The sequence below is a fragment of the Lissotriton vulgaris genome, chromosome 9 (genome assembly GCF_964263255.1).
Source record: "Lissotriton vulgaris chromosome 9, aLisVul1.2, whole genome shotgun sequence".
In the NCBI taxonomy this organism is placed as follows: Eukaryota; Metazoa; Chordata; class Amphibia; order Caudata; family Salamandridae; genus Lissotriton; species Lissotriton vulgaris.
In genome coordinates, this window is record NC_141697.1 from 180,892,884 (window position 1) to 180,919,795 (window position 26,912).

A 26,912-nucleotide genomic window follows, 5' to 3' on the forward strand; every position below is an offset into this window, starting at 1 on the left:
TTCACTGAAAGAAAATAAAATTTCAGAATTATTATAGAGATCAGAAAGAGCAGTAATCCCCTTATTGTTCCAATTTTTCATCACCTGATCTCTAAATATAGTGGGAAAACAATGACTTGAGTTTAGTGGCGTATATCTAGTAATTTTCCTAATTCCCACCAGTTTTTTAATAATTCGCCAAGCTTTATATGCTGCCAGCACTATCTTAAATTTTGTTTTTTTATAATAGCTTGGCTCAATGAACTTTAGCAGATGATAGTTCGCATCAATACCTACTACCATTTCATAGATATTTGGATATTGTGCCCAAATAATAGGTATTTTATTGCCCACAATTAAGGGAAACATATATTGAAGTGCGGCAGCTAAATAATAAAATTAAAAATGCGGTGCGGCCCATCCCCCCTTATCTTTCGGTATAATCAACTTCTTATATGCTCTTCTAATGCCTTTATAACCCCACAAGAATCTTATTGCGGTTCTTTCAATTTCTTGGAAAAAACTTAAAGGAAATTCCAAGGGGATTGTTCTAAATAAGTAAATAAATTTCGGCAATATAAGCATCTTTAAAACATTGTTTCTACCATGAAGAGATAAATGTAAATGGTTTATTCTTTCCAAAGTTGCTTTAGCCTTTTTAAGAATCGGAATGTAATTAATACTAGGTATCTTAGAAATAGGTATAGTTAATCTAATGCCTAAATAAACTGCTTCTGTGACTATATTTGTAATAGGAGGTGGGTTTAATCCTGTAAACAAAATTTGTGTTTTAGATAAATTTAATTTATACCCGGAAAAAAATCCAAATATGCCCGCTAATTCTTCAATCCTCAAAAACGTTCTTTCAGTATCTTTAGTGACCACTACTAAATCATCAGCATATGCAAGGGCTCTATATATCGTACCTCCTAGCTGTACTGGAGCTATACTTTCCTCCCTATTTAACTGGTTAAGAAAAATATCTATATATATAGCAAAAAGAAGAGGAGAAGACGGGCATCCTTGACGCGTTCCTCTTTGGATGGGAAATGATGCAGATTTGTTATGACCTATTTTTATTACTGAAACTGGATTTTTATATAATGTCTTAAATGCATTTATTGTTCCTGGCCCAAAGCCTTTCATAGATAGCACGTCCCATAGATAGGGCCATGCTACTCTATCAAATGCTTTTTCAGCATCTAGGAGAATGATTCCTATTGGTATATTAGAGGCTTGTGACCAGTCCATCATTGCTATAATTCTGCGTACATGGTCCGCCGTATCTCTATTGGGAATAAAACCATGCTGCCAACGAGAAACAATTGTTGGTATAATTCTTGACAATCTTGTGGCGAGTATTTTTGAATAAACTTTACTGTCAGTATTAATCAAAGATATTGGCCTGTAGGAGGCTGGGTTAAGTGGATCCTTATCCTTTTTTAAAAACGTCATAATTATTGATTCAGCCCACGAGTCTGGAGGTAAACCTTTCTGTGCCTCCAAGAATACAAGCAGCATATCATTCTTTATATATTTACTAAAGGACCTATAAAACTCAAGCGGAATAAAGTCCGGGCCGGTTGCTTTGCCCATTGCTAATGACTTTATGGCGAGTTCGATTTCTTCCCATGTAATTGCAGCCTCTAACACTGATTTTTGGTCATGAGAGAGGGATGGCAGAAGATTTCCCATGGCAAAATTCAGACACATATCAGATGAGTAGTTATCGTCCTCTTGTGTATATAGTTTACAATAAAACTTACGAAAAACTTCCAAAATTTCCTCTTGTTTGTGATAAACTTGACCTGTTTCATCCTGAATTGTATTAATAGTATTATATACTTCTTTTTGTCTGATTCTATTTGCCAAGATTTTCCCTGTATTTTCCCCTATCTCATATATCTGAGTTCTATAACTTGCCATCAGTTTTGCTGATCTTTCTGCAAAAAATTCATAACAGATAGATTTACTAATTGCCAATCTTGATTCTATGTCCCCGGTTGGTCGTTGATGTATTATTGCTGTGATTAATTCTTTCTCCCAAAATAATATTTTCTGAAACAGCTTCTCATTCTTTTCACGCATAATTTTCTGTTTTTTAATTGTATATGAAAGAGTCTCTCCCCTTATCCCTGATTTAAACGTGTCCCAGACAATCTGCATTGATGCTGTACCTCTATTAATATCAAAAAATTCTTTCATCCATAAAGCCAATGTATTTATATAGTCAGGGTCAAGTAATAATTTACGATCAAAAGTCCAGGAGCTTGGTTGAGTAATTATTTCATCAGTTTTAGTTTCAATCAATATTGGATTATGGTCAGATATTATGCGTGGAAATAACTCAAAGTTTGTATCATAAATAAGTGATTTTTTTAGAAAGAAATAATCTATGCGTACAAATTTTTTATGAGGATGGGAGAAGAACGTATACATAGAGGGTAAAGATTTTTTTTCATAAGCTACATCAGCTAAGCCATGATCTAATACCAACGATCGTAATGCCAAAAAAGATTTTTTTTTAACTCCCTGATAACAAGATACATCAGATATATCTCTGTTCAACTCTAGATGTATATTAAAGTCGCCACAAAGTATCATCAGTGGAGACCAATTAGATAGTTCAAGATTTATACTGTCTATAATACCAGGATCATCTACATTTGTACAAATGTAGAAGTTAAAAATAGTTTAACATGTAAATAATTGCCAAATTAAAAATATATAATCATAAATTAATATCAATGAATGTATATTTTAATTAACATACAACCCATCCAATACCCCAATAAATCTCACACCCTAAACAAAAAAATATTTAGATAACGTAAAAATAATTAAATCTATAATTACATAATACCAATTTAAAAATTTACAAACTAGTTAATTAATATCAATTAACATACTGCCCACTCCACCCCACTAAAACCACAACCTAAAAATAAAATTAAAAATAAACACGTAAAAATAAAATTTTGAAAAATTACATAAGTATATTGATCAATTAACATGAATAAATACTATTAAACATTATCCATCCAATACCCCAATAAACCCAACATCCACCTAAAAAGTAACATTACGATAAAGTTAATACATGAATAAAACTACATTTCACAATAACTAAAGAAATTAAGACACAATAGAATTCCCTACAACGTTATAAAAATTACAATCTTATAGCAAACAATATTTTACATTTTGATATTTTTGTAACATACTGAAAAAAACAATATACTTACCTCGAATATTCATGCCCACATTTTTGTAGCCATGATATTTTGAGCTCAATCATTTTGATGTAATACCTCTTTTACCAGAATGCTGGTGAAACTATTTACCTACTTAAGCTTCAACAATAAATTCTTACTCATTAATGCCACTTCTAGATCAATTAGGTTAGGCCCCCTTTCTTTATCTTATATGTATTAGGTCTGCAATCATACCCAAAAACATGATCATGATTTAGTGTTAGACCTGGCATCCTTGGCGTGATTTCCTCAGAGATTTTGCCTTCAGACCTCTTGTTTTATTGTTTTTGCTGGCTTTTGGAATCTGGGTACTATACCATTGCTAACCAGTGCTAAAGTGATGCGCTCTCTACTTCAAACATAGTAACATAGCCTTATCCACAATTGGCATATTTAATTTACCTATACGTCCCAAGTGTACTACATGTGCCAAGGGTCTGTAAATGAAATGCTACTAATGGGCCTGCAGCACTGATTGTGCCACCCACTTGAGCAGCCATTTAAACATGTCTCAGGCCGGCCACTGCAGAGCCAGTGTGTGCAGTTTTAAACTGTTATGTCGACCTGCCAACTTAACCTTCTTGCCAGGCCCAAACCTTCCTTTTTATTACATATAAGCCACCCTAAGGTGGTCTCTGGACAGCTCATGGGCAAGGTGCAGTGTATTTAAAAAGTAGAATGTGTACTTTTGGGTTTTACATGTTCTGGTTGTGAAATACTCTTGAATTAGTTGTTCACTACTGCAGGGTCTATCTCTCCCATAGGATAACCTTTGGATTGCCTTATTACATTTTATATGTGTAATTTCCAGTTGGGAAGAGATAGAACCCCCAAATTTGGTGTCTCTGAAATAACAATTTAAAAACACAACTTATGGTCAAGTTGGATTTTAAATTGCAATTCTGAAAATGCCACTTTTAGAAAGTTGTCACTTTCTTAATGTAACCATTTGGTGCCTTCTGCTGGTCTCTTAATACATGTTTGGGGTGAGTGACAGCAGGTTGTGTGCATTCCCTCTAGACAGCCACACACAAAAGGAACTTATGTGTGACTGATGGGCCATCCACATCCTGATTGGGGCATCCTGGGCAGGATGGAAGGGAGGAGCTGACACTTAAACCTGAAAGGACTGCTCAGTCCCCACACAAAGGGTTGCATACCCCCCTGCAGTGAGTCTGGAGCCAGGGTAGGAAAGAACTGGACTGGTGTACTTTAAAGGCATGTATTTGAAGTCTCTCCACTTCAAAGGCCCAGCTGGGTATAAGTACTGGCCCTCTGACACCACCAATTTATAACATTTCTGGAACTGAGGACATTCTACCAGGAAGACGGACTGATGTGCTGCAGGAGGGACTGCCACTTTTCTGAACTGCTTAGTTATGTTGGCCTGCTGCCCCCTTGCCTGGGAGAGAGAAGGAATGGACCTGCATCTCTACATCACAGATCCTAAGTATCTCCAAGGGCTTGTTGGCTTGCCTTCTGTTTTCTGAAATCAAAGGATTATCAACAACTTCTCTCTTCAACCTGCAAACTGCACTTGCACTCTGTCTGCTGCCGGTCCTGCTCCGCCAAGTGGTGCCAATCCAGTCTTGGGCCTCTTGGAAGTGAGTTTAAATTACTGATTATGTAAAAATCCACGCAATGATTAAGTTACGCTTATTGGAAATGGCCCATTACCCTTGACGCCGATGCATTGCCGCTGCTGCATTAACCCCAGACACCGCATCACTGACCGCGTGGCATGTCGTATCCAGTTTCCGACGCACCTCCGACTTTGCACGGCTCTGCACCAATGCATCACTTCATGATGCTTGCATCATCTTCAGCCCAGCGGTTAGGTGACAATGACACATCGCCCCGGTGATCCAAGCATCTTGACTCTCGATGCATCCTCAACGGTGCACAGCTCAGAACTGACACATCGCCCACATCTGAGAGATTTACGATGTTGCATCGCCTCCCTTGCTCCTCACATCTCCCTCGATATTGACACATCCATGGTACTGTTCAGCCGGCCAAGGCTAGTCCCTGTATCAATCGCGGTCAGCCGCAACATTTGGATTTGACCTGGTCAAGCGTGACCAAATAGCCCTGGTTGGAGCTACTTGTTTCTAAGAACTACAAAACTGTTTATTCTTTAAAAAGAAGTATCTTGACTTCTACTTATTAGATTTTTTACGTTTTGGTCTTGTTTTACTCATAAAAATATAAGCTGTTGTTCTAAACTAGTGTGGAGTCTTTTTGTGGTCTTTTCACAGTGTTACTGTTTGAAGTGATGCACAAATACACACCAACTCTTGAGTTAAGCCTCACTGCTCTTGCCAAGCTACCAGAGGATGAGCACAGGTTAATTTAAAGTGTGTTTCTGACTTAACCTGACTAGGGTTGTGGTTTTTGCTTGGACAGGTTGCATACCTCTGCCAACCAGAAACCCAATCTCTAACATTTAACATCATGACTGTTTGTGGAACAACAAAATGTGTACAAAAATGGAATTGTTACAATGACCCTTCCCCTCCCTAAGAAAGGCCTTTAAGAGTACGGGTTTCCACCCATCCAGCATTGGTCTTACTATAAGTAAAACCAACTTTGTGTTTGAATAAATCATGACTGTGCATGAAGCAATATACTATTTGTCTCCATCAGACTGCTTGAAAGGCTTTCACTGGGTCATGGACCCTTCGCACGAACTGCCTTTCACTTGAGTGTGCACAAATTTCCAAACATTCAAGTTTTGTAACTTGCTTCAGTGCGTGTACTAGGTGCAGTTATAGTTATTTGCTACATTGCTGGCAAGGGTGGAACTATATAAACTCCTCATACAGTCAGCGGAACATTCTGATGACTGTTAAAAGAGGAGTCAGAAAGCATACATGACATACCTTGTCCTCCTGCTGATCCTCCACGGCTAGGTCTTCAACTTCCTTCGTTATGACTTGGACTGCATTTGGATCCTCTTTTGTCAGATGTTCATTTGCTGGTAATTTATTTTGTACTTTTGGGGTCTGTTTCTTTCCAGGTACATCCTTGGTTTTGCCTTTCTTTCCTTTCTTTACTTTCTCCTCTTTGACTGGACCTGCAGACTGTGTAACAGACATACAAGTACATATAAAGAAAGATGAACAGTCGATTCAAATATGATCAAAAGAGAACTGGCAATGCAGCCCAAAATACTTACTCCCAGCAGCTTCATTATAAGTTCTCTATCTTCCTCATCCTGATCCTTGTATTTTTCTTTCATTTTTTTCATTTTACTCTGAAAAACAATAATTCAATGTAAAGGTGGTCTGAAGTATACACAAATACAATCCTGCATTTTCATTTCGCAATACAGTTTGCTTCCAAAAAGGAAGGCAGTGGATTGTGTGAACTCAAAACACACACACACTTTCTGCCAAATCCTGTAGCTCTAGAACTATCTTGGTTTTGAAAATCTATGCAACATCTCAAGATAGAGGCTACCCATCCACAGGTCACTGGGCTTTCTGTTTCACTGACTTGAACAATGATCTGGTCTTGTTTTATCAAAGACCAATTGCATCTCTTAATGAGATGTAACCAAAACAAAGTTCTAGAACCCTAACAATTGTAAATAACTTTTGAAGCAATCCGTATATTAGCATGTGTCATTTAATTCATTTTTTTTAGACCCATCTAGGAAAGATAGCACAATAAGATCTTAAATCAATTCGGAACATAACCTTGTGTCTCATGAATATGAACTAAAAGTGATGGTACCTTAATTAATTTCTGGGAAAGTGCAATGCGAGAACAGGTTTTAAGAGAAAAGAATCAGATTTGACAAAACCGAACAAATACTTAATAAGAATACGTGAGCCAACCCATTGCATCACAAATCTTATAAAAGAAGCAGATTTTCAAAGTTAGGGGGGAAATATGTTGTCCAACAGCCCTTGTTACCTTTTGGCCCCGCTTCACAGGTAGCTGAGCTGGGAGGTCTTTCACACTTTGTTGATGCCCCCCAGCATGATGAGAACCAACATCTTTTGTCTTTTCCTCTAATGGGTCTAACTCTTCACCTTCATTTGGTCTCTGCTTCTTCTTCATTTCCCTAGTGTAGATGAGAGAAGAGTTAAATTAAACACAAGCATGATCTACCATCTAAAACTGCAGTACCAATTTCTTTCTTAAATCAAAAACATCAAGATGTAAACTTGAACCCAAAACCCCTGTGTTGAGGCAAATGGTCTGCCCCTCCTCAAATTCCTAATGAAAAGAATACTCACAGACCATCTAAATCCCACAAAATAGAAGGTTACTCCCACCCTTGGATCGTTTTAGTCTCCCACTAGACTGTCAGAAGCTGCAGTTTGATGACCAGTGAGTTTCATTTGTTAAACCTGCAGCTCAACGCTGTGTAGCTGTGGCTCTGAACCGGCTTACTAAAAAAATAAGTGTCATGCATTTAAACAGCACCAACAGCACCAAAACAATGAAAACAATTGAAGAAGAAATCGTCAAGACATTCAAGAAATCCAACACCAATTTTTTTAAAATAGATTGTATTTTTATGTATTTTTACACACCACAACGAAAAAGATTCACCAGAGGGTTCCGTAGATACAGAATTTACAAGGATTAGTAAATGAAGTCATTTCACTCAACCTCGCCTCGAACAAGCATTGGCAAATTTAACAAGTTTGAAACTTAGAAACTTTTTAACCAAAAGTTGGGCTAGTTGTAATGCTGTCACTTAGTCACATTAGGTGACTAACTCCAGTAGGGAGCTAGTCAGGGGGACCAGCAAGGTCCCCAAAAATAGTTACCTGCACATAAGAAGCAGGCTCCAGGCAGTTCCAGGCACTTTATCCCCTTTGTAATGAATTCTTAAGGGCAAGTGGTTCTGAAGCAAGGGATGAAGGATGTTGAAAATACTCAAGGATGCTGTGGATGTCATGACGTTGTCAAGGGTCTTCCAGGGGATACACTTCGGTCCACAAAGATGATGAGGTGATCCTGGTCACAGGAATGACGTCCATCAAAGTTGAAAGCTGCACTGTAGTTGACTTTCTCAGGCTCAGCAAACTCTGGTGCAACTTTGAGTGTCAGGTCCAGGTCCCTGGTGCTGCACAGCAGCGGTCGGTGGTGATCTGACGAATCTGGGCTCCCAACTTACTCCAGCAAACTTTTCAGCTGTTATAGCCCTGTGTGCTGCGGACAGGAGGTCAGCCCACTGAGCCTTGGAGTCTCTTTGCTTCAGCTGGGCTCCGGAGATGATTTCTCAATCAGCAGACACAGCAGGCACAGTCCCTCTTCTTTGCTAGCCATTAGGTTAAGCAGGTGCAGTCCATGTTGGAGCAGCTCTCTTTGCCCGTTCCACAGTTCAGCGGGGTAGTCTCCAGTACAGTCGAGATCTGGGTACCAAGGTTGCCCCATTTATGCTCAGGAAGTGCACTCAGTGTAGGCGGAGTCAATAGCCAATTGGCTACTAGGTCTCCTCCATTCTGATGACAACTTGCAGGGAAGTGTGTTATCTGGCTATTCCAGGAAGAACCATTCAGCCCACTCCCAAAATTGCGGAACCCCTCTCTCTGCATCCAGAGCTTCCTAGCCCACTACAGAGGTGTGGCTACCAAGGGGGCTACACGACCTGGTAAAAATCGGTTGACAACTATTTTCCCTTTCCCTGTCCCTAGTTCCAGTCTGTCTACCTAGACAATGGGGCAGCCCCTCGCCTAAGTGTTACCCTTTTCCCCTTCAAATGCAGCTTCTTCTTTGAAGCTCACTTGATGGGGCTCGCGTTGTGGAGCTTCCTGCAGGGGGGAGGTAACACCTCTCTCCACTGAAGGCCCGTAGTGTCTCCTTTCCTGGTAGTTATTTGCACATCTCCCCATGATGGCATAATGCTGTCACAGGAACAGGCTCCTTGTACAACTGTAGAGGGTACAGGTGATTGAAAGCAAAAAAAGTGGCAACTTTGCAAAAACATGTTATACTAATTTTGACTTGGAAATCCATCCTGGCTAAATTTTGCAAGTTATTTGATACCTTGGAGTGACAAGTTTGGTGGTAACACCATTCAGGAGTTAGCACAAGTGAGGGGGCAGGGCGTAACCCTGTATTCGCCAATGGGGTGACCAAGTCTTTCCACAGTAAAAACGACAGTTTTGCAATTGTACTGCCAGAACATGTAAACTACATGCAATGCACACGGAATATGCTGCAATCTGCCTTGGGCTCTATGGCCTGCCTTGAGGGTGACTTACACATATTGCAGAGGGAGGTCTGGCTTTGCCATTGCTTTAAATGGTAGAGTCTGCTAACAGTTTAAAACTACTTTTACAGTCTGTAGTGGTGGACTGATAGACTTGTTTTACCTGTGTCACACCCAGGGTGGCAAACCCAGTGTTGCAATCCCTGAGGTGACTCTATAACTAACGTGCCTTGAGTACCAGGTACTAGAGACTTACAGATAAGTTAGCCTATGCTAATTGGGTATAGCCATTGTAACATACAGGTGATGGAGCCAGGGTACTGGCACTGAGGTCTGGCTGGCAGGCCTCAGTGCACTGTCAAGAGTCGAAAAACCAGTGGTATTAGTAAAAAATGAACTGGGGATGACCATACATAAGAAACATTTCCTTACACCATATCCCACGTGAAAGCCAGATTGATGAGCAGGAAGGACATTTCCAGGGTTGATGTAGTCAATTGTGTATTCGAGGACAACTCTGCTTCCAGTTTTCACCATTTGGAAGTAAAGGTCTGTTTTTGACAGGTTGAAGAAGTTGCTGGTCCAATTACCCTTGTGGAAGGAACGCTGAAATGGGAAGATGCAGTGATCTTGCCTCTCCGATAGGTGAAATGCCGAGGACAATAAGCTTATGAAAAGAACTACAGTCCGTGGAGAAAACTCCATACTCCTCTTCCACCTTTGGAAGAGATTCTGAGAAAAAACTTTGAAGAAGTTCAGAGTGAACATTTTCAGTGCAGAACTAAGACTTGGTGCCTAACGGGTCAAGTTTGCGCTCTTTAAAACAATAAAAATAAATAAATAAATAACAGCGGGCAGAATCAACCTGCTGAATTTCCTCCACAGGGCCTGATTACAAAAGTGGAATACTGTTCTACCAGATTACAACTAGTCTGGAGTCACTGGATCTTCATGGTGCAGGAACACCAGGCATGATTTTACTGCCTGGAAAATTGGCCCGGTAAAATCAGCAGCAGCCTGGCTTTAACCCCAGCTCATCTTCCTCCTACAAAATGTGGGAAGCCTAGAACAATCCCACCTGCAATCCGGTAGCCAAGTGACAACCTCTCCACCCTTGCATTCACATTTATCACATGCTAACTGCAGGTGCTAAATGGGAGAGTTTGTATACGTGGAATTGGGAGTTTCATGCATAACTTCACCCCGAAAAATGGGTCTGCGTGGTTATTCCCCATTCCACGAGGATTAACTTGAAATTGCATGGTACTGGTGTGGAGTTTGCACCCCTCCAGTACAGTGCAACTTGTAATCAAGCCCATAGTAGACACAGTATGGTGGTGGAATATGAGCCCTGAATTCTACTTGTATTTTATATTTCATACAGGAACTGGAGGGGTCTCAATTAACACCAATAAGGGCCTCTCCCAGAAAAAGTGTACAATCCATTACGAAGTTGAAGAGTAAACACAGAAGTTGGCTATGAGCAACTAGGAAACCAGTGTGAGGACTCTTCATTAGATGCAACAAGCACCCAGGCCCGAAAAGAGAACTACAATACACTCAAAGAAGGAAATAACACATCAGGACCCATCTCTGCCACTAACAATTCAGGGTTAATATACATCAAGCCCTACCAGTGCCCCACCAAGAGGCAAGACCCCAAATTAAAATGATAAAGTAACACCACTCCCAGAATTCCTGATACAAGGGGTCAGGTTTTTCCAGGTTTGATATTCCCGCTTCCTGAAGAGTTTTCCTGCTTGGAGTATGGCATAGGTTGAGGAAGCAGTGTTTGGGGCACTTATTCAAACTTATTTTGTCTGTGTTCAAGCACTTATACCCTTTAATGAGGCTTTCACTTGTTAATTGAAAAGGAGGGTACAATTACAGCAGGTTTTACCCAATAATTTGTTACAACCCCCTTTGGGTGGACACTAAAGTTTTGGCTCACATCAGGAATACAGTGGTACTGTTAAGACTATTCAGAAGACACATGGTTATTTTTTGAGCCATTGCTACTCTACCTACTTTATAATAGTTGCCTAACATAAAACATAGCTTAAGGTTGTCTAACCTAAGCCTATCGCTTAGTTTAGATCCTAACTGTGATATTTTTCAATCACCGTGCCCAGAGCACAGTCAAACAATGTTCTTATTATCAGCTTTTGCCGAGTATATTGTTATTGTTATGTGGAAAGTGTTTGGATGCCGGTTGCTGAGGACCCTCGTTACATGTAGTCTTTCTTTTCTACTGCTGTGTAATGTGAAGCTTGTGATCTTGCAGCCTTATCACACCTTGGAGGTTGCTTTGGCAAAATGTCTGAGTAGCTGCGACCAGATGAGGCTTGAGCACGTGTGATATATAACGTGCTACAGCTTTCACTTCTCCCTTACCTCTCAAGCAAGGTCCTTGCACTATGTTTTAGTCATATCATAAAGCGAGCTTTCAACATTACAGCTTGCAATACATTAACTGCTTCATTTGACAAAGCTAAGCATGCACTAAGATTACTTTTAAAACCAAAAATATAAAAAAGAACAATGCTGGCCAAACTGAAATGTCAGACTGCAGATTTACTATTTTTTTAAGGCTGTAAGTAAATGGCAAGAGTTCTGGAAAAAGAAAGCAGCGAGACCATCAATTCAAGTAATTTACAGCAAGGGTAGTATAGAGTGGCATCTTCCAGACAGTTCTAATGCTTCCAGATGATGCTGTAAGTCACACAACCCTACATCGAAACTCTGCAAACCTTTCGACTGTCAAAGCAGGTACTTAGTGGAAACCACGAAACGCAGTAGTGGCCAGCGGAGCTATTTACTGTCACAGAGGGTAACAGTGCCGAGGGCAGAAATGGCTCTACAATATGTAACCCTCCATTGCACAAATATTCCCACTAAGGGGTGGACTGGGAACATTAAAAGTTCTTCAAGTGGTGATAAAAGAAGATATTAATAATTAATGAAGGAAGCAGAGTATCAATTGAAGATTGTTATTGTCAGGTAGGTAACTACTTCTAAAACATTCCTTTTTTAAAAAAATGTAATCGTAGAACGTTGAAACAGTAAGATGGACCCTTGAATCTCCAAATAAAATATTAATTTATAAATAAAATAAAACTTGTTGCTGACCAAATAAACCTGATATATGCTCAGCTTGGGCTTAAGGGTCCACGCAATAATGATGTACAAATGAATGAAGTGACTGCCATAGAGCTGGCAAGCAGAAGCTCTGGGTTGGACCTCTAGTTAGCACAGCAGTTCCTGTACAACTGATGGAGGGGTGTGCACTGGGGACTCTAAGCAAAGGGTTCCAGTTTTCCATGAATCACACGTCTGGACATATTGCCTGTTTTGTGACAGCTAAATCCTTGGACATTCTATTGTAGGGGACAAATGATTGCTGCAACCAAGCCAAGCACCATGGTGAACCTCGTGCACCCAACAATTCTGACGTACAGTGCGCTATTAAAGACACTGAACCAACCAGGGACAAAAAAACATGGTAGGCGTTGTTGTGTGGCTTGCACGTGAGAGATTGAGGAAGCCGTGAGCTGGGGCCGGAGATGCACTGTCATTCTGCCCACAAGGGAAAGTGAGGGTCCGAGTCTGTGCATGGGGCCTCCCCTGCTCCACGCCACCTCTGATCTGCCTGGTTGTCGACCTTCCAGCTCTGATTGATGCTCCTAGAGCTTGTGCACTCAGATGAGTCTAGTACACTTCGCATGGGGTCTGCCGCTTAGGATTTTTAAAGTTTGCCGTACGGACAACCGACCTTCCTATGCCCCCACAAAAAGAAATCCACTTGTGGAAGCTTCTTATCGTACTTGGATCAGTCTCTGCATCACCTGACTGGTGTAGGGATTCCGTCATGCCCCACTCTACCAGGGACCAAGTCGCCAAGTCCTTGATGAAAGCAGACCTACTAGAAAGCCTTCATACTATCGAAACAGAAGTACATGATGGACTCCGCCATGATTTTGACAGCTGGCTGGAAAATCTCTGCTTCAACCTTGAGGCGATATTACAGGCCCTCTTTTTGGACATCGACTCAGTGGGCAAAAGGATAATGGAGGCAGAATTTAGATTTGATGGTCTGGAAGCAAATAACTCGTTCATGAGGACAACAAGTGGCACATTGGAGGCAGAACTGAAGGTGGCACAAACTAGAGGACTTGGAGAACAGTTTGATACGAGAGAACTTGAGGCTTCAGGACCTCAGTGAGGAGGTCTTTGATGTTGAACTGAATGCCCTTGTCGTAGGCATGATATCCTACCTACTTGATGGCTATCACTAAGAAGTTCGCATCAACAGGGTGAATAGGACGGAACGCAACAAACCCTGACAGTCCCAACAATAGATTCCTTGGGGTGTTCTGGTAAAATTCCACTACTATTCAGGAAAGAAGGAAGTTTTACAAATAGCAAGGACCTTAGGAATCATCCGCTTCCAGGACAACACCTTCCAGGATGTCGTGCAGGTTACCCTTCAGCGCTGTACCGACTTTAAAGTTGTCACTAAAAAGCTATGTGCGGATGGGGTCAGGTATAGGTGGACTTGCCCTTTCGGCATCTCCTTTGAATTGGGGGGGGGGGGGGGGGGACAACAGCATGTGGTCACTGAAGTCGCACAGGCGGTTTGCCTGCTGGGCCGGCCTCTCCCAGAAGCTGATGCGGAATTTCCAAGACACAAGCAGACAAATAAGCAACTTACCTTTAGTAAGGCCTTAACTGGTAGAGACTCTATCTAGCCGCAGGTTACTTACCTTAGTATTATCCCTAGGCGTAAGACTGTATCCAGAAAACTTTCCATGCCAGGAGTGTGGAGCCACAAAGAACACTGATCACTGGTTTGGAAAACCAGGGCCCTGAAAGAGGGAAAACCCTGACCCTAGAAATCTGTTCGCAGAGCAAGGAGGATGGGTTGGCGGGTAATGAATCCGTGGCTAGACAGAGTCTCTACCAAATAAGACCTTACCGAAGGTAAGTGACTTGTTCATCTGATAGAGATTTCTAGCCGCAGATTCCTTACCTCAGAATAGATACCCAAGCAATACTCCCGGAAGTGGGTCTGCAAAATGGTTTCATACTAAAAAGTCCTGCAGGACTTAACAAGCAAAGTGCCTGTCCCGACGGACCTAACTATCCTGGCAAATAATGCATGTGTAGAGAAGCCTACATTGCTGCCTTGCAGACGTTCAGGACCGGAACACTGCATGCTACTGCAGTGGTCGCAGCATAAGCTCTGGTGGAATGAGCACGCAAGTCATCGGGTAGTTACTTCTTGGCCAGTGCATAGCAGATCTTAATGCAGATCACGATTCACCAGGAGATGGTCAGTTGCTGCATGGCCTTCCCTTTCTTTGCTCAGACATACCGGTAGAAGAATTGGTCTCCCACCCGGAACTCTTTTGTGCGGTCAAAGAAGAACTGCAACAATCTTTTTGTGTCCAGTTGGTGGAGTCGCTCCTCCTCCTCAGATGGATGTGGCAGAGTGTAAAAGTTAGGCAGGGTGATGGACTGGCCTACATAAAAGAGAGTGACAGAATTTTGGCAGGAAGTAAACTCTAGTGCGAATAACCAGCTTGTCTGGGAAGATGTTTACATAAGGAGGCTTAGATGACAAAGCCTGAAGCTCACTGACTCTCCGGTCAGATGTTATGGTCAGGATGGAAGGGCGTCTGGATGGCAAGGAGCCTAAGAGGACAGTTGTGCTGTGGCTCAAAAGGAGTGCAGATCAGAAAAGTGATCAAAAGATTAAAGTCCCACTAAGGCATAATGAAGGGTAAAGGTTGAAACAGGCTGAAACAGCTGCTGAACGGCTGACAGGAGGGGCAGGAGAGGGAACACCATAGAGAGGACTTGCCCTCGTGTAGATAGAGGGTACAGGTCAGTGCTCTAGTTGTTTTCCTGTAATGCCTACGTATGGCGCATGCAGCGCGGACGCACAGTGGACGCGCCGCTGGCGTGCCAAAGGCAAGCCAGTCTGAAACCCATCCGCGTCCGGACAACCCCCACTCACCACCCACATGCAGTAAACCCTTCAAGGCTGGCAGTAAATGGCCAAGAACTATACCAGCTGGCATGGTCAGCACCCTGGAAGCCCATGCCAGATCCTGACAGATAACCCAGAGGACACAGATAAGATATAGGGCGACTGGTTCAACTGTGCAGCAGAACAGTGCTCTCAGAAAGTCATGCCAAGAACTCACCCAGCCAGGAAAAAGGCAGCTTGGTTTAGCGTAAACCTAATCTTGATGAAAAAAACTTGTAAAAAAATCAAAAGAGGTAAAACTATGACCCAACTATCAAGAGTCAATATAAACTGACCATTAGACAATACCACAATGAGATGATACAAGCCCAAGCTAAGTATTTAGAGGACAAAATCAATTCAGCCCACAACTCCTCAAGGGAACTATTAAAAGTGGTGCGCTCTCTAACCTCCACTGATCAGGAGACAACATATCAGCCTTCCTCTAAAGAGAGAAGTTACGAGTTTTTTCAAAAATAAGGTGGAAAAGATATACAATTCCTTACAAGGGAACACCGACTCAAACAACACTGCTGGTCAATAAAGAACCGGTGTGGGCTTGGGAACAGAAACAGGGCCAAGTTCAGATCATTTTACAGGGCTAAGTAAGGAAACCATGACCTCGATCCTACAGAACATTAAATCCGGCTCCCGCCAAGACCGGGTTCTGCCACATTTCCTATTGCAGGGAGGTAAAGCTACAATGACTACAACAGCTGCACTTTTTTCGCTCTCTCTCACACAAGGGATTATCCCCAAAACCAAGAAACATGCCATAGTTCGACCACTGTTGAAGAAACCTGATCTAGATCCTTCAGAACTGGGGAATTATCGACCAATCTCACTTCTTCCTCTGTTAGGTAAAATACGGAAAAAATATGTCAATCAGACCCTGTCCCCACTTTTGGAAGAAAATGGGGTGCTGCCCCACACACCAATGGGTTTCAGACCAAAACATAGTACAGAGTCCGCCCTGCTGGTGGTCAAGGTGTTGTATTCCATATAGGTACCAGAATATAAGCCAGGGTAGGAAAATGCTACTTACCCAGTATGCATCTGTTCTTGGCATATAGAGCTTTAGAGTCATAAGCTTTTGCATAGATCGCCATCTAGTGTTAGGTCCGGATGTTTGCACTTTTTGTTTTTCTTCGAAGAAGTCTTTCCAGTCCTTCTCTTGGTAATAGTGCGCATGGGCATCCACTCCATTGTTGGATTGTTTTTTCACAGAGAGTGATAATGGAGTTCGTAAGAGTAGTAAGAAGGAGATGTCCATGAATGCAAGTATCTAAATAAGATGTTACTGCAACAAGTATAGGTACCCCGGGAGGCGGGAGAGTGCATTTGAATCTGCAGCTCTATATGCCAAGAACAGATGCATACTGGGTAAGTAGCACTTTCCGTTTAAGGCATATGAGCTGTAGATCATAAGCTTTTGCATGGACTGCATAGCAGTTATCTGCCAAAGCGGTGGCTAACCTGTAGCTGTTGCAGTGGTCTGAAATAGTGTACGTAAAACTGCTTGGCCTATTCTAGCTTGCTGTGCTGCCAATACATCCACAGAATAGTGTTTTGTGAATGTGTGAGGTGTAGACCATGTTGCAGCTTTGCATATGTCATCTATGGGTATATTTCCTAGGAATGACATAGAAACCCCCAGTTTGTGTGTAGAGTGTTCTCTAGGGGGAACTTTTAATGTTGGTTTAGCCTTTGCATAGCATATTTGAATGCACTTGACTATCCACCTTGCAATACCCGATTTTGATATAGGATTGCATTTGTGTGGCGGAACAAAAGCGACAACAATCTGATTTGTGTTATGGAAAGATTTTTTCCTTTCAATGTAATAACGAAATGCCCCTTTCACATCTAATGTGTGTAGTGCACGTTCTGCTACTGAATCTGGTTCACGGAAGAATACAGGCAACTCAACAGATTGATTGATATGATAAGCAGAAATGATTTCACAAAGAAATTTAGGATTGGTCCGTAGAACTACTTTGTTTTGATGTATTTGTAAGAAAGGTTCTTCTATAGTTAATGCCTAAAGTTCACTCACTCTTCTGAGTGATGTAATTGCCACTAGGAAAGCAACTTTCTATGTGAGAAATTGCAGTTCACACCTCTGCAATGATTCAAAGGGTGGACCAATTAGTCTGGTGAGAACAATGTTGAGACGTCATGGGGGAATAACTCTTTTTTTTTTTGTCCGCCCATAAACGCTTTAATGACAGGTACTCTAAAAAGAGATATGCAGCTATAGCAGCTAGATGTAAACATATGGACATGTATGTTAAATTGGAACGTTGTAGATGTAACAAATAGCATATAATGTTTGGACAGAAGCATCAAGCGGGTTGATGTGGTTGGTATTACAGTAGATCACACACCGCTTCCACTTTGCTGCATAGCAGGCACTTGTGGTAGGACGTCTATCTTCCTTGATAATATTCATACAGTCTGGCGGTAGATTAAGATAGCCAAACTCTCGGACTTCAGGGGCCAGATCGCCAGATTGAGTTGACTGGGGTCTGGATGTCTTATGTCTCCATGGCTCTGTGTGAGGAGATTGGGTGTAAGACGTAGTTTTTGATGAGGAACCACTGAGAGTTCCAATAGGGTTGTGAACCACGGTTGACGTGCTCATGTGGGAACCACTAGGATTAGTGTCAGGGACGCTTGTTTGAGTTTCGAAACCACTAATGGAATGAGTGGGAGAGACGGGAAAGAGTAAGCAAAAATCCCTGACCAGTTTATCCATAGTGCATTGCCTTTGGACAAGGGGTGTGGATACCTAGACACAAAGTTTGGGCATTTTGCGCTGAGGTGCATGGCAAACATGTCTATATCTGGGAAGCCCCACATTTGAAAGAATGGGGGGAGAACTTGAGGATGTAGTTCCCATTCGTGGATTTGCTGTGTCTGACGACTTAGCAGATCTGCCATCTGATTGTCTACTCCTGGGAGGTGTTGTGCTAGGAGATAGATTTTGTGATGAATGGCCCACCTCCAGATGTCCTGTGCTAGGTGGCCCACCTCCAGATGTCCTGTGCTAGGTGGGACGGTTGGAGTGAGTGTGTCCCCCCCTGTTTTTGAATGTAGTACATGGCTGTCATGTTGTCTGTCCAAATTAGTACAGTCTTGTGTACTAGCTGAACTTGAAATGCTTTCAAAGCCAGAAAAATCGCTAGCAGTTCTAGATGATTTATATGAAGCCGTTTCTGTTGGGAGCTCCACATGCCTTGAATTGTGCGCTCCCCAAACTGTCAGCGTCTGCTGTTAGTACTATCTGTGGAAATGGGTCGCTGAAGGGCCGCTCTTGCAAAAGGTTTTGTGTGTTCCACTACTGCAGAGAGCAATGGGTGCGGCCGTCTACAAACACTAGATCTGATAAGTGACCTTGAGCCTGGTTCCAGTAACATGCTAAGCATTCCTGTAGGGGACGCATCTGAGGTCTTGCGTAGGGAAATTTGAAAAGGCAAGATGCCATCATTCCCAGTAATTGCATGAATACTCGAACTGGTAAGGAGTGTTGACACTGGAACTGAGACATCAGGTTTTGAATATTATTGATTCTGGCTGGAGTTGGGAATGCTAGAGCTTTTTGTGTGTTTATAGTAGCTCCTAGATAGTCTTGAGACATGGTTGGTTGGAGATGGGATTTGGTCTGATTTACTGTGAATCCTAGTTGGTTAAGGAGTTGCACAGTCTTCTGTGTGTGGCACAGACAGCTGTTGTGCAAACTGGCTTTATGAGCCCGTCGTCCAAGTATGGGAAGACATGAACATGTTGTCTTCTCAGGTGGGCTGCGACTACTGCCAAACATTTTGTGAAAACCCTTGGAGCGGTTGTCACTCCGAATGGAAGGACTTTGACTTGATATTGTTGGCCTGCTACCACAGACCTGAGGTATTTTTGTGGTGCACAGGGTGTAGTGGAATATGAAAATAAGCGTCCTTTAAATCCAGAGTGGATAGAAAGTCACCTTGCTTAAGGAGAGGAAGCACTTGTTAGAGTTTTACCATTTGAAAATTGCCCGTCTGAATGTATGAATTTAGTTCTCTGAGGTCCAATATAGGCCTGAGAGAGCAGTCCTTTTTGAGAATTAGGAAGTAGAGGGAATACACTCCTGTTCCTTGGTATTGTGTAGGGACTGGTTCTATTGCCCCTTTAGCAACAAATAAAGAACTACTTGCTTTAGAAGGGTGAGATGTTCTTCCGACATGAGGTACAACCTTGGAGGAATATTCGGTGGAGTGCATGTAAGCACCAGGCAATAACCAGACTAGATAAAGTTTTGGAGCCACCCCTATAGAATGAGTGGCGAAAGGAACTCCTGTTAGAAGGTGATTGTAAGGCTCCCATGGATCTTTTCCAGTGATACATCTACAGTTTGTCCAAAAAGATGTTCTTTATCAAAAGGTTGATTAAAAATAGAGGCTTGTACTTCAGGCTTGAACCCTGAAATCCTTAGCCAAGCATGTCTACGGAGTAGTACACTAGTGTTTACTGCCGGAACTGCTGTATCTGCCTGATCTAACGCACACCTGATAGAGGTATTAATTATTAATTTGCCTTCTTAAATAAGGCCACAAGTTTTAGTATTATGCTCATCCGGAAGGAATTCAATGAGCTTTTCGAGTTCGTCATAATGAGCTCTATCATATCTTGCCAACAATGCTGTGATGTTTCAAATGCACCAATTATTAGCAGCTGGTGAGGCTCTCCTTTTTCCCGAAGCATCTAATAATTTGGACTCCTTATCAGGAGGAGGGGCATCCCCTGTTGTTTGAGAGTTAACCCTCTTACGAGCATTGGAAACAACCAGAGAGTCCAAGGGTAACTGGCCTTTGATATACACAGGGTCATTAGATGCAGCTCTGTATTTTTTCTCTACTCTGGGGAATGATGTTCCTAGCTCTTACAGGGTCTTTAAAGGTATCCTCAGTGTGTTTGAGCATCGCCTTTAACATTGGTAATGTTTGTGTAGCCCTTTGAGATGAACTCAGTGTCTCCAACAAAAAATCCTCATCTAAACTCTCCTTAAGAAGCCCTACTCCATGATATTGTGCGGCCCTTTTAAGGAGATCAATGTACCCAATGTTATCATCTGGAGGCGAATGCCTGGATGGATAGCAGTCAGGGTCATTATCTGGTTGAGGGACATTATAATGATGCCATGGTGTATCCTGTAGTACATAGTCATCTATATCCCCATCCCCTGTGTCCTGTGGGTCAGGTGAGGATGGTGTAGGGGAATGTGTAGGTGCAATAAGCAATTCTTCATGAATGGGTAAAGAAGGTGAAAGATAAGGAGGAGAAGGCTTAGTGGTCACATTTTTCTTATTTAAAGGACTGTGGTTGTCCTCAGGTAAGCCCATTTTCCTTTTTCAGGAAGTTTGGCATGAAAATGACCAGTGTCGGGATGAATCACGATTTCCTTCTGTTTCGGATCTGGTGTATTTTCGATCAGAGGCTCTTTAGTTGCTGTACTTTCTTTAGACGTTGCAAATATAGGGTTGACCTAAAGGTACTGGGACCTGGGTGTGAAGCGTTACATATATAGGGGTCCCAGACTGTATAACTTTTGCGCAGGGAAATATTCCCTATATATGTAACGAAGTACTTTCTTTACATGCTGGTTTTGGCATAGAAAGCTTCAGCTCCGAAGTTTTCGGCTCCTAAGATTTAGGTTTACGCAACGGTGGCACAGAAACTAAAATGTGTTTAGTTTTCGACGCCGAAGGTTTCGGGTCGGGACCGGTGTGGAGTTGGGTAGAGCCCGAGCCAGAAGGCTGTTGTTTAAGTTTAGGCGCCGAGCCAGGAGGCGGGGTGCTCAAGACCTTTTCTCGGTGCCGACCTTGGTTTGAGGGCAGAGGAGGGACCGGAGCCTTTTTCTTATTAAGGAGATGGTATGGGAAAGAAGTCTGTTGTCCCAGTGTCAGGTCTTTGGCATCGCAGTCAGTGTTGGATACTGAGACGTGCTCCTCCTCCATTTCAGCTTCCTTCGCTAGTAGTTCTTCATGTTCGGACTCTTCCCCAAGGAGGTCCGGCGCGAGCCGCTTGGTTGGTACATTTCGTGACGTCAAGCCTGACGATGACGGAGGGTTTTCTTCGACCGAAATGTCTGACACGAATCACAGTCTTTCTCGTCGTGTTCCGAGGATAGGCAAAGGTTGCACACTTCGTGCAAGTCGGTGAGCGGGAACTTAGCGTGACACCCTGGACATAACTTGAATGGAGTTTGTTTCATCAGTGCTGCCGATCCAGGCGCGGGTAGGCCCAACGGCCTTCCATGAATGTTCCGATCGAAGGTTTTCGAGAGCAAATGATACGGGGAGAATGGGAAACGTGATCGATAAACAATATGGTCGAGGGTAGTGGATTGCACGTCAAAGGGGGACCGAAGAAACGGTGCCGAACCGGAGCGCAACAATCCACATCTGAACCCGATGGCGGAAAAAAACAAAGAATGGAGTCGATGCCCATGCGCACTATCACCAAGAGGAGGAATCATCTACCTCGTGACTGGAAAGACTTCTTCGATGAAAAACAAAGTGCAAACAGCCGGACCCAACACGAGATGGCGATTTATGCAAAAGCATATGATCTACAGCTCATATGCCTCAAACACTTTGTTTCCCTTCACCTATATTCTTCCCAACATTACCCTTATGACGGTTTACAGCGACTGACCTTTTACATAGATACAACACTGCATTCAGAACACAGGTTTTCCCTAGTTCGAAATCTCATACATTATACATAGACTGCCCAGAAATCGGTTTACACCGACTGTACCCGACAGTACCCTACCAGATAAAAATCATCTGACCTGGTTTAAACCGAGTCACTGACTTTCATTGCGCCTTTTGGCCACTTGATGGAGCCAAAGCATTACAAACCATTGGCCTGCCTGTGGTGGCCTGGCGCAGAGGAGTCAGGGGAAAACACTGCTTCTGCAAATTGGGAGCCGAGGTGTGAATGGCCCAAGGGCCAGAGCAACACCAGGCCCCCTTCCTGGCTCACGTGGGGGGGAGAGGAGCTGTTGTGGTCTGCCCTCTGTCTTACTGCGCTCAACCGAGTACTTCACGGATCTTTAAAAATACCATTTACTTAACGAGGTGGAAGACCGGCTTTATTTTTTCCGGCAACATCTCAGTGCAGGACTCTCAGAGGAGGCACGCGGCAATCAGTAATTTCTGTGGTGGCTCGAGCTCGAGTTACTGCAACTCAGAGAAGTTAAGTGAGAGAGCGGTGCTGCAATGCAACCACCGACTGTGTGCGTGTGCGAATAATTAATTCCTTCCTTTTAATGTATCTGTATCTTTATGTGATGACATTTCTCAACCATGTAGTAATAGGCCCACATTTTTTAATCCATGTCTCATTTAAAACGTTAACAGACTTATGCCTCACACTACTTGCTGATTCGATCTGAGCCCCTGCCGTCATCAGAATAAAATTTCTCTGGAAATGTATCTAATAACAATATGTGGCAACTTTTACTAAAACACATTTGTCAAACTTCCGCTTAAATTAATTTCTTTTTTTGTCTTTTTCTAAAAGCTGTAACTTTAATTTTACTAGTATTTTTTTTAAATTACATTTATAATGCAAACCACGAAATCAAGAGCATGTTGTAACCTAATTGGCGTTTACTCACACAAAATGGTGCTTTAATGAATACATATGTGTGCTTGTGTTGCTGCCTATTGCAAATAGATGTGCGTGTTTGTTTTACAGGTGGATGGCATCTGTACTCTCCTCTCTTAGCCTGGCGTGTCTATATATAGGGCGCGGTCTGCCTACTTAACACATGGGTTGAGTTGTGACTCATTGGTAGAAAGAGGGGTGTGGGTCAGCTGCTCCAGTGCCCTGGAGCTAGGAAAAATTGTCGGGACTGATTCTTGCAGAAATAGGCAGAGTGGAGCTGCAGGGGCTCTACTAAGAAGGGGTGAAAAACAACAATGCCTCATTAATAAGCAAATGGTCTTTTAAAGACCTGTAAAGTACTCGGGTGAGGCTGTGTGTGTGCCAGGGAAGCTGTCTCAGCCGGGCTGCCACACACAACTTGGGGGCGGGGCTGCATCCTTTTGAGCCCAATGGGCATTGCTTGCCTGTTCACAACCGCCCGCTGAATTCTCCCCTGTAAACTTTCCCTAATCACTAGCATTCCCAAGCCCAGGGGGAGGCTCAGTGAGAAGACCTGTACCTTCCGACCCATCCCCAAGCACCCTTCCTGTGCTCCACGGCCCTCCAGTTCTGCTTTGCAGGCACAGAGCTGATCAGGCGGCACTCAGGTCCCTGGGTTGCCTGTTATAGGCCCAGAATTGCCAGCAGCTGACCTGGAAACCTCCCGGCTGTCTGCCTTCTGCTAAAAAATATAATAACTGGAGAAGCAGAGACTCGGGGTTGAGTTTGAGGGTGTGTGTCTGCCGAGGCGTGCCAACTGATGCCTGCACGATGCTCACCCGTCCTCCTGCTACTACCTCCTGCAACCCCCACAGGGCTTTGTACGTTTTTTTTATTTTAATGCATGCAGCATGCTTTTCGAAAGAATCGGCATTCTTTGGTCTGGTGACCTTGGAAACGTCTCAGAGCTGTGAAAGCTGGGAAAGAGCACAGTGCGAGGGCAATTTCCACGGCTCAAAGGAATGCCTACTGTCTCTTTAAATACAGAGCAGAAAGCAAACATATAAAATATTACTTGTCACACCTGAACCATTACTGCTCATCACTCCCTGGCAACCTCAATGTGCAGAAGCATTTAGTTTATCCTAGCATGCGTGTACTAGTTTAGCATGCACAGTGGAACCTGTGGAGCACATAAAGACGGGGACCCTCAGCAAAGAAGGAACAAGTGTTGACTCACATTTGGGGGCCCACTGACACTACTTATCACTGTACTCAGAAGGTGCAGGGAGATCCAGGGAACAGTACACTATTTCACAGCAGAGCACATCAGTGTTTCATTCCAGATCTTATCTCTAATTCAACTGAGCTGTCCAGCGCATGTCTGGCTATATTTACTTACTGCAATATCCATGTCAAGTGCCTCACATTTGCATTTCCCCTTCCATTTCTGCTTTTGGCCATCTCCCTCTCTCGCCTCCAATCTCACCGATACCCCTTCTTTTTTTTTTTACTTCTCCTTTTGTCTACCTCCTCCCCACTCACCCCCCTCTCCCTACTCCCATTGTCTCCCTCCTTCAGTTTATTTCTCTTTTTCCTTCTCATCCGTTTACCTCCACCTTTTAGAAATGTTTACATACATAGTCTGCAGTGAATGTCATGTGATGTCTTAATGAACAGCCTGTATTCTACAGCATGTTAAAAATCAGACATGTTCAAAACAGCATGAATGCAGTATGCAACATGGTATGCACTTCCACTGTCACTTTAGTGCTAAAAGAATGATAATAGCTGTTACCAAGTGTGTGTTTCTGTGCCTTCCTTTAAGTTTGCGGTTTATTGCTCGAAAATACCGGGGGTAATTTGAAACAGGTAACTGACAGCAATAAGCTATCCTCTATGTTGTATGGGAGATTATTGAACAACCATAAAATGCAACCAAATGAAGTGCCAAACAGCGCTTCGCGCACACAACACGTGTATGGGCGCTAGATCGATGAAACAATGCAATGCAACACTCTCTGAGCAGGAGAGGGGTAGTGACTCTGGAACACAGACAGTGACTTACAACTTGCTGAGTGACCAATTCACGCTTTCATTTAAAACGAGCATTTGTAATGCAATAGGTCTCGCGCATTTACGATAGTTTGAGCTATTGACGTTGCAAATAACAATACCTTGTATTTTTGTTTTCGTTAAAAGCTTAAACTCGCATAAATGCGAGGCCTGTTGCATTGCAAATGCTTGTTAAATCTGAGCTGCAGACTCAAAAGGACAATGGAAAGTATTTCATGACTGTATTAAGCTTCTGAAACGTAGAGCAGTATACAATTTCTGAAGAAAAATGGAAAAAGCAATAATAAAAGCAAAGTGTTCCATAAACACTGGTAAAACACTGTTTCAGTTGTTTTTTATGGCGTGAAAATTAGTCCCCACTGAAAAGCACCGTTTTTTGAGGTATTGAAATCACTGGAAAACACTGGAAAAACACCACCAGAATTTCCCAAAACTGAAAACTGGAAAGCCTAATTATGCATAAGGATTCTTGGAAGTACAGCAGGTCTACCATCTTCTATATAATATTTAAGTATAAAGTTCATGCCCAATGTCATCCTTAGGCCGACACAGTAATACAGAGAGGTAGGACCCCTGGGGGGACCTATGGGTATATATACATCACATATTGCTAAGATAGAAGTAGGAGACAGGACCTACCAGCCGACACACTGATCAAAGACGCTGAGGTTCCTGCATGCAGACACTACAGCTCACAGTGGTCTAAAACATCCCCTGCGGGGTTGTCCAACCCGAGACCAGGACGGGGTGCCACAGTCTCTCACTTCAGGTAATGCGGTTAACTTCATCCTAGAGGGATTCTTGGCTTAACACCTACACACATGCTAGGTACACTTAGTTACATCTAGTTAGGGAGGCATTGTAGGAGTACTCATCTTTTTATTATCATGTATTTTATATACTTGTATGTATTCATGATTACTGCAAGATGGTAGAGCTATACCATTTGTTTACTTTCATATTACTGCTAATCGTTTATATCTTTTACCGTCTAACGCTTGTTGCAGCTCCTCTACTTTATACTAGAATAACAACTGTTCAATAAATACTTCTTGAAAACGCCCAGCACATTTAGGCGGTGGCTTCGTCTTTGTCTCTTCTGGCCAACCTCAAATCTGGATCGCCACGCGATCCATGCCCGGCCAAAGTTCTGGCGAAGATGGCGGCAGTCGTAAACCCGATGGTCAATCCTATTTTGAATCTCTCGCTGAGCCAGGGTGTGGTCCCTTTGGCCTGGAAGCACGCGATGGTCATCCCCCCTATTAAGAAGCCCGGCCTGGCCCCTGAGGTTTTGGCCAACTATAGGCCTATCTCCCTTCTTCCCGCGTTGGCCAAGACCGTGGAGAAGCATGTGCATAACGTGCTTTCCAATTTTTTGGAAACACACGACTTGCTCCATCCCACTCAATTGGGCTTCCGTCCCAATCTTAGCACAGAGACAGCGCTGCTGGAGGTGTCGGAGGCCATCAAGGAGACGTTATACCTGGTTGGTAGAGCAATGCTGATCATGCTAGACCTGTCGGCGGCCTTTGACACCGCCCCCCACGAGGATCTCCTCGTCAGACTACATAACATCGGTCTGAGGGGGACGGTGCTCAGCTGGTTCACATCTTTTTTGGCAGACCGCCGACAGACGGTCTGGGCCTCTTCTAGCTCTGCCGAGATGCCGCCATTTGGGAGTCGGAGTCCCACAGGGCTCTGTATTGAGCCCGACTCTCTTTAATATCTTTATGACCCCTTTGGCGACTCTGGCCGAGTCTTTCGG

At 43.0% G+C, this 26,912-nt stretch overlaps 1 protein-coding gene across 1 annotated transcript in view; it reads right to left on the reverse strand.

Annotated features, from left to right (window-relative positions):
• The window catches only part of NEMF (nuclear export mediator factor), a 486,031-nt gene that overhangs the window by 54,163 nt on the left and 404,956 nt on the right, over positions 1–26,912 (reverse strand). Inside the window, exons 26-28 of the mRNA XM_086937289.1 lie at positions 7,155–7,305; positions 6,412–6,489; positions 6,116–6,316 (exon numbers count right to left, since the gene is read on the reverse strand). Coding sequence (XP_086793415.1) covers positions 6,116–6,316; positions 6,412–6,489; positions 7,155–7,305 — 430 coding nt within the window. The remainder of the gene's footprint in view (positions 1–6,115; positions 6,317–6,411; positions 6,490–7,154; positions 7,306–26,912) is intronic.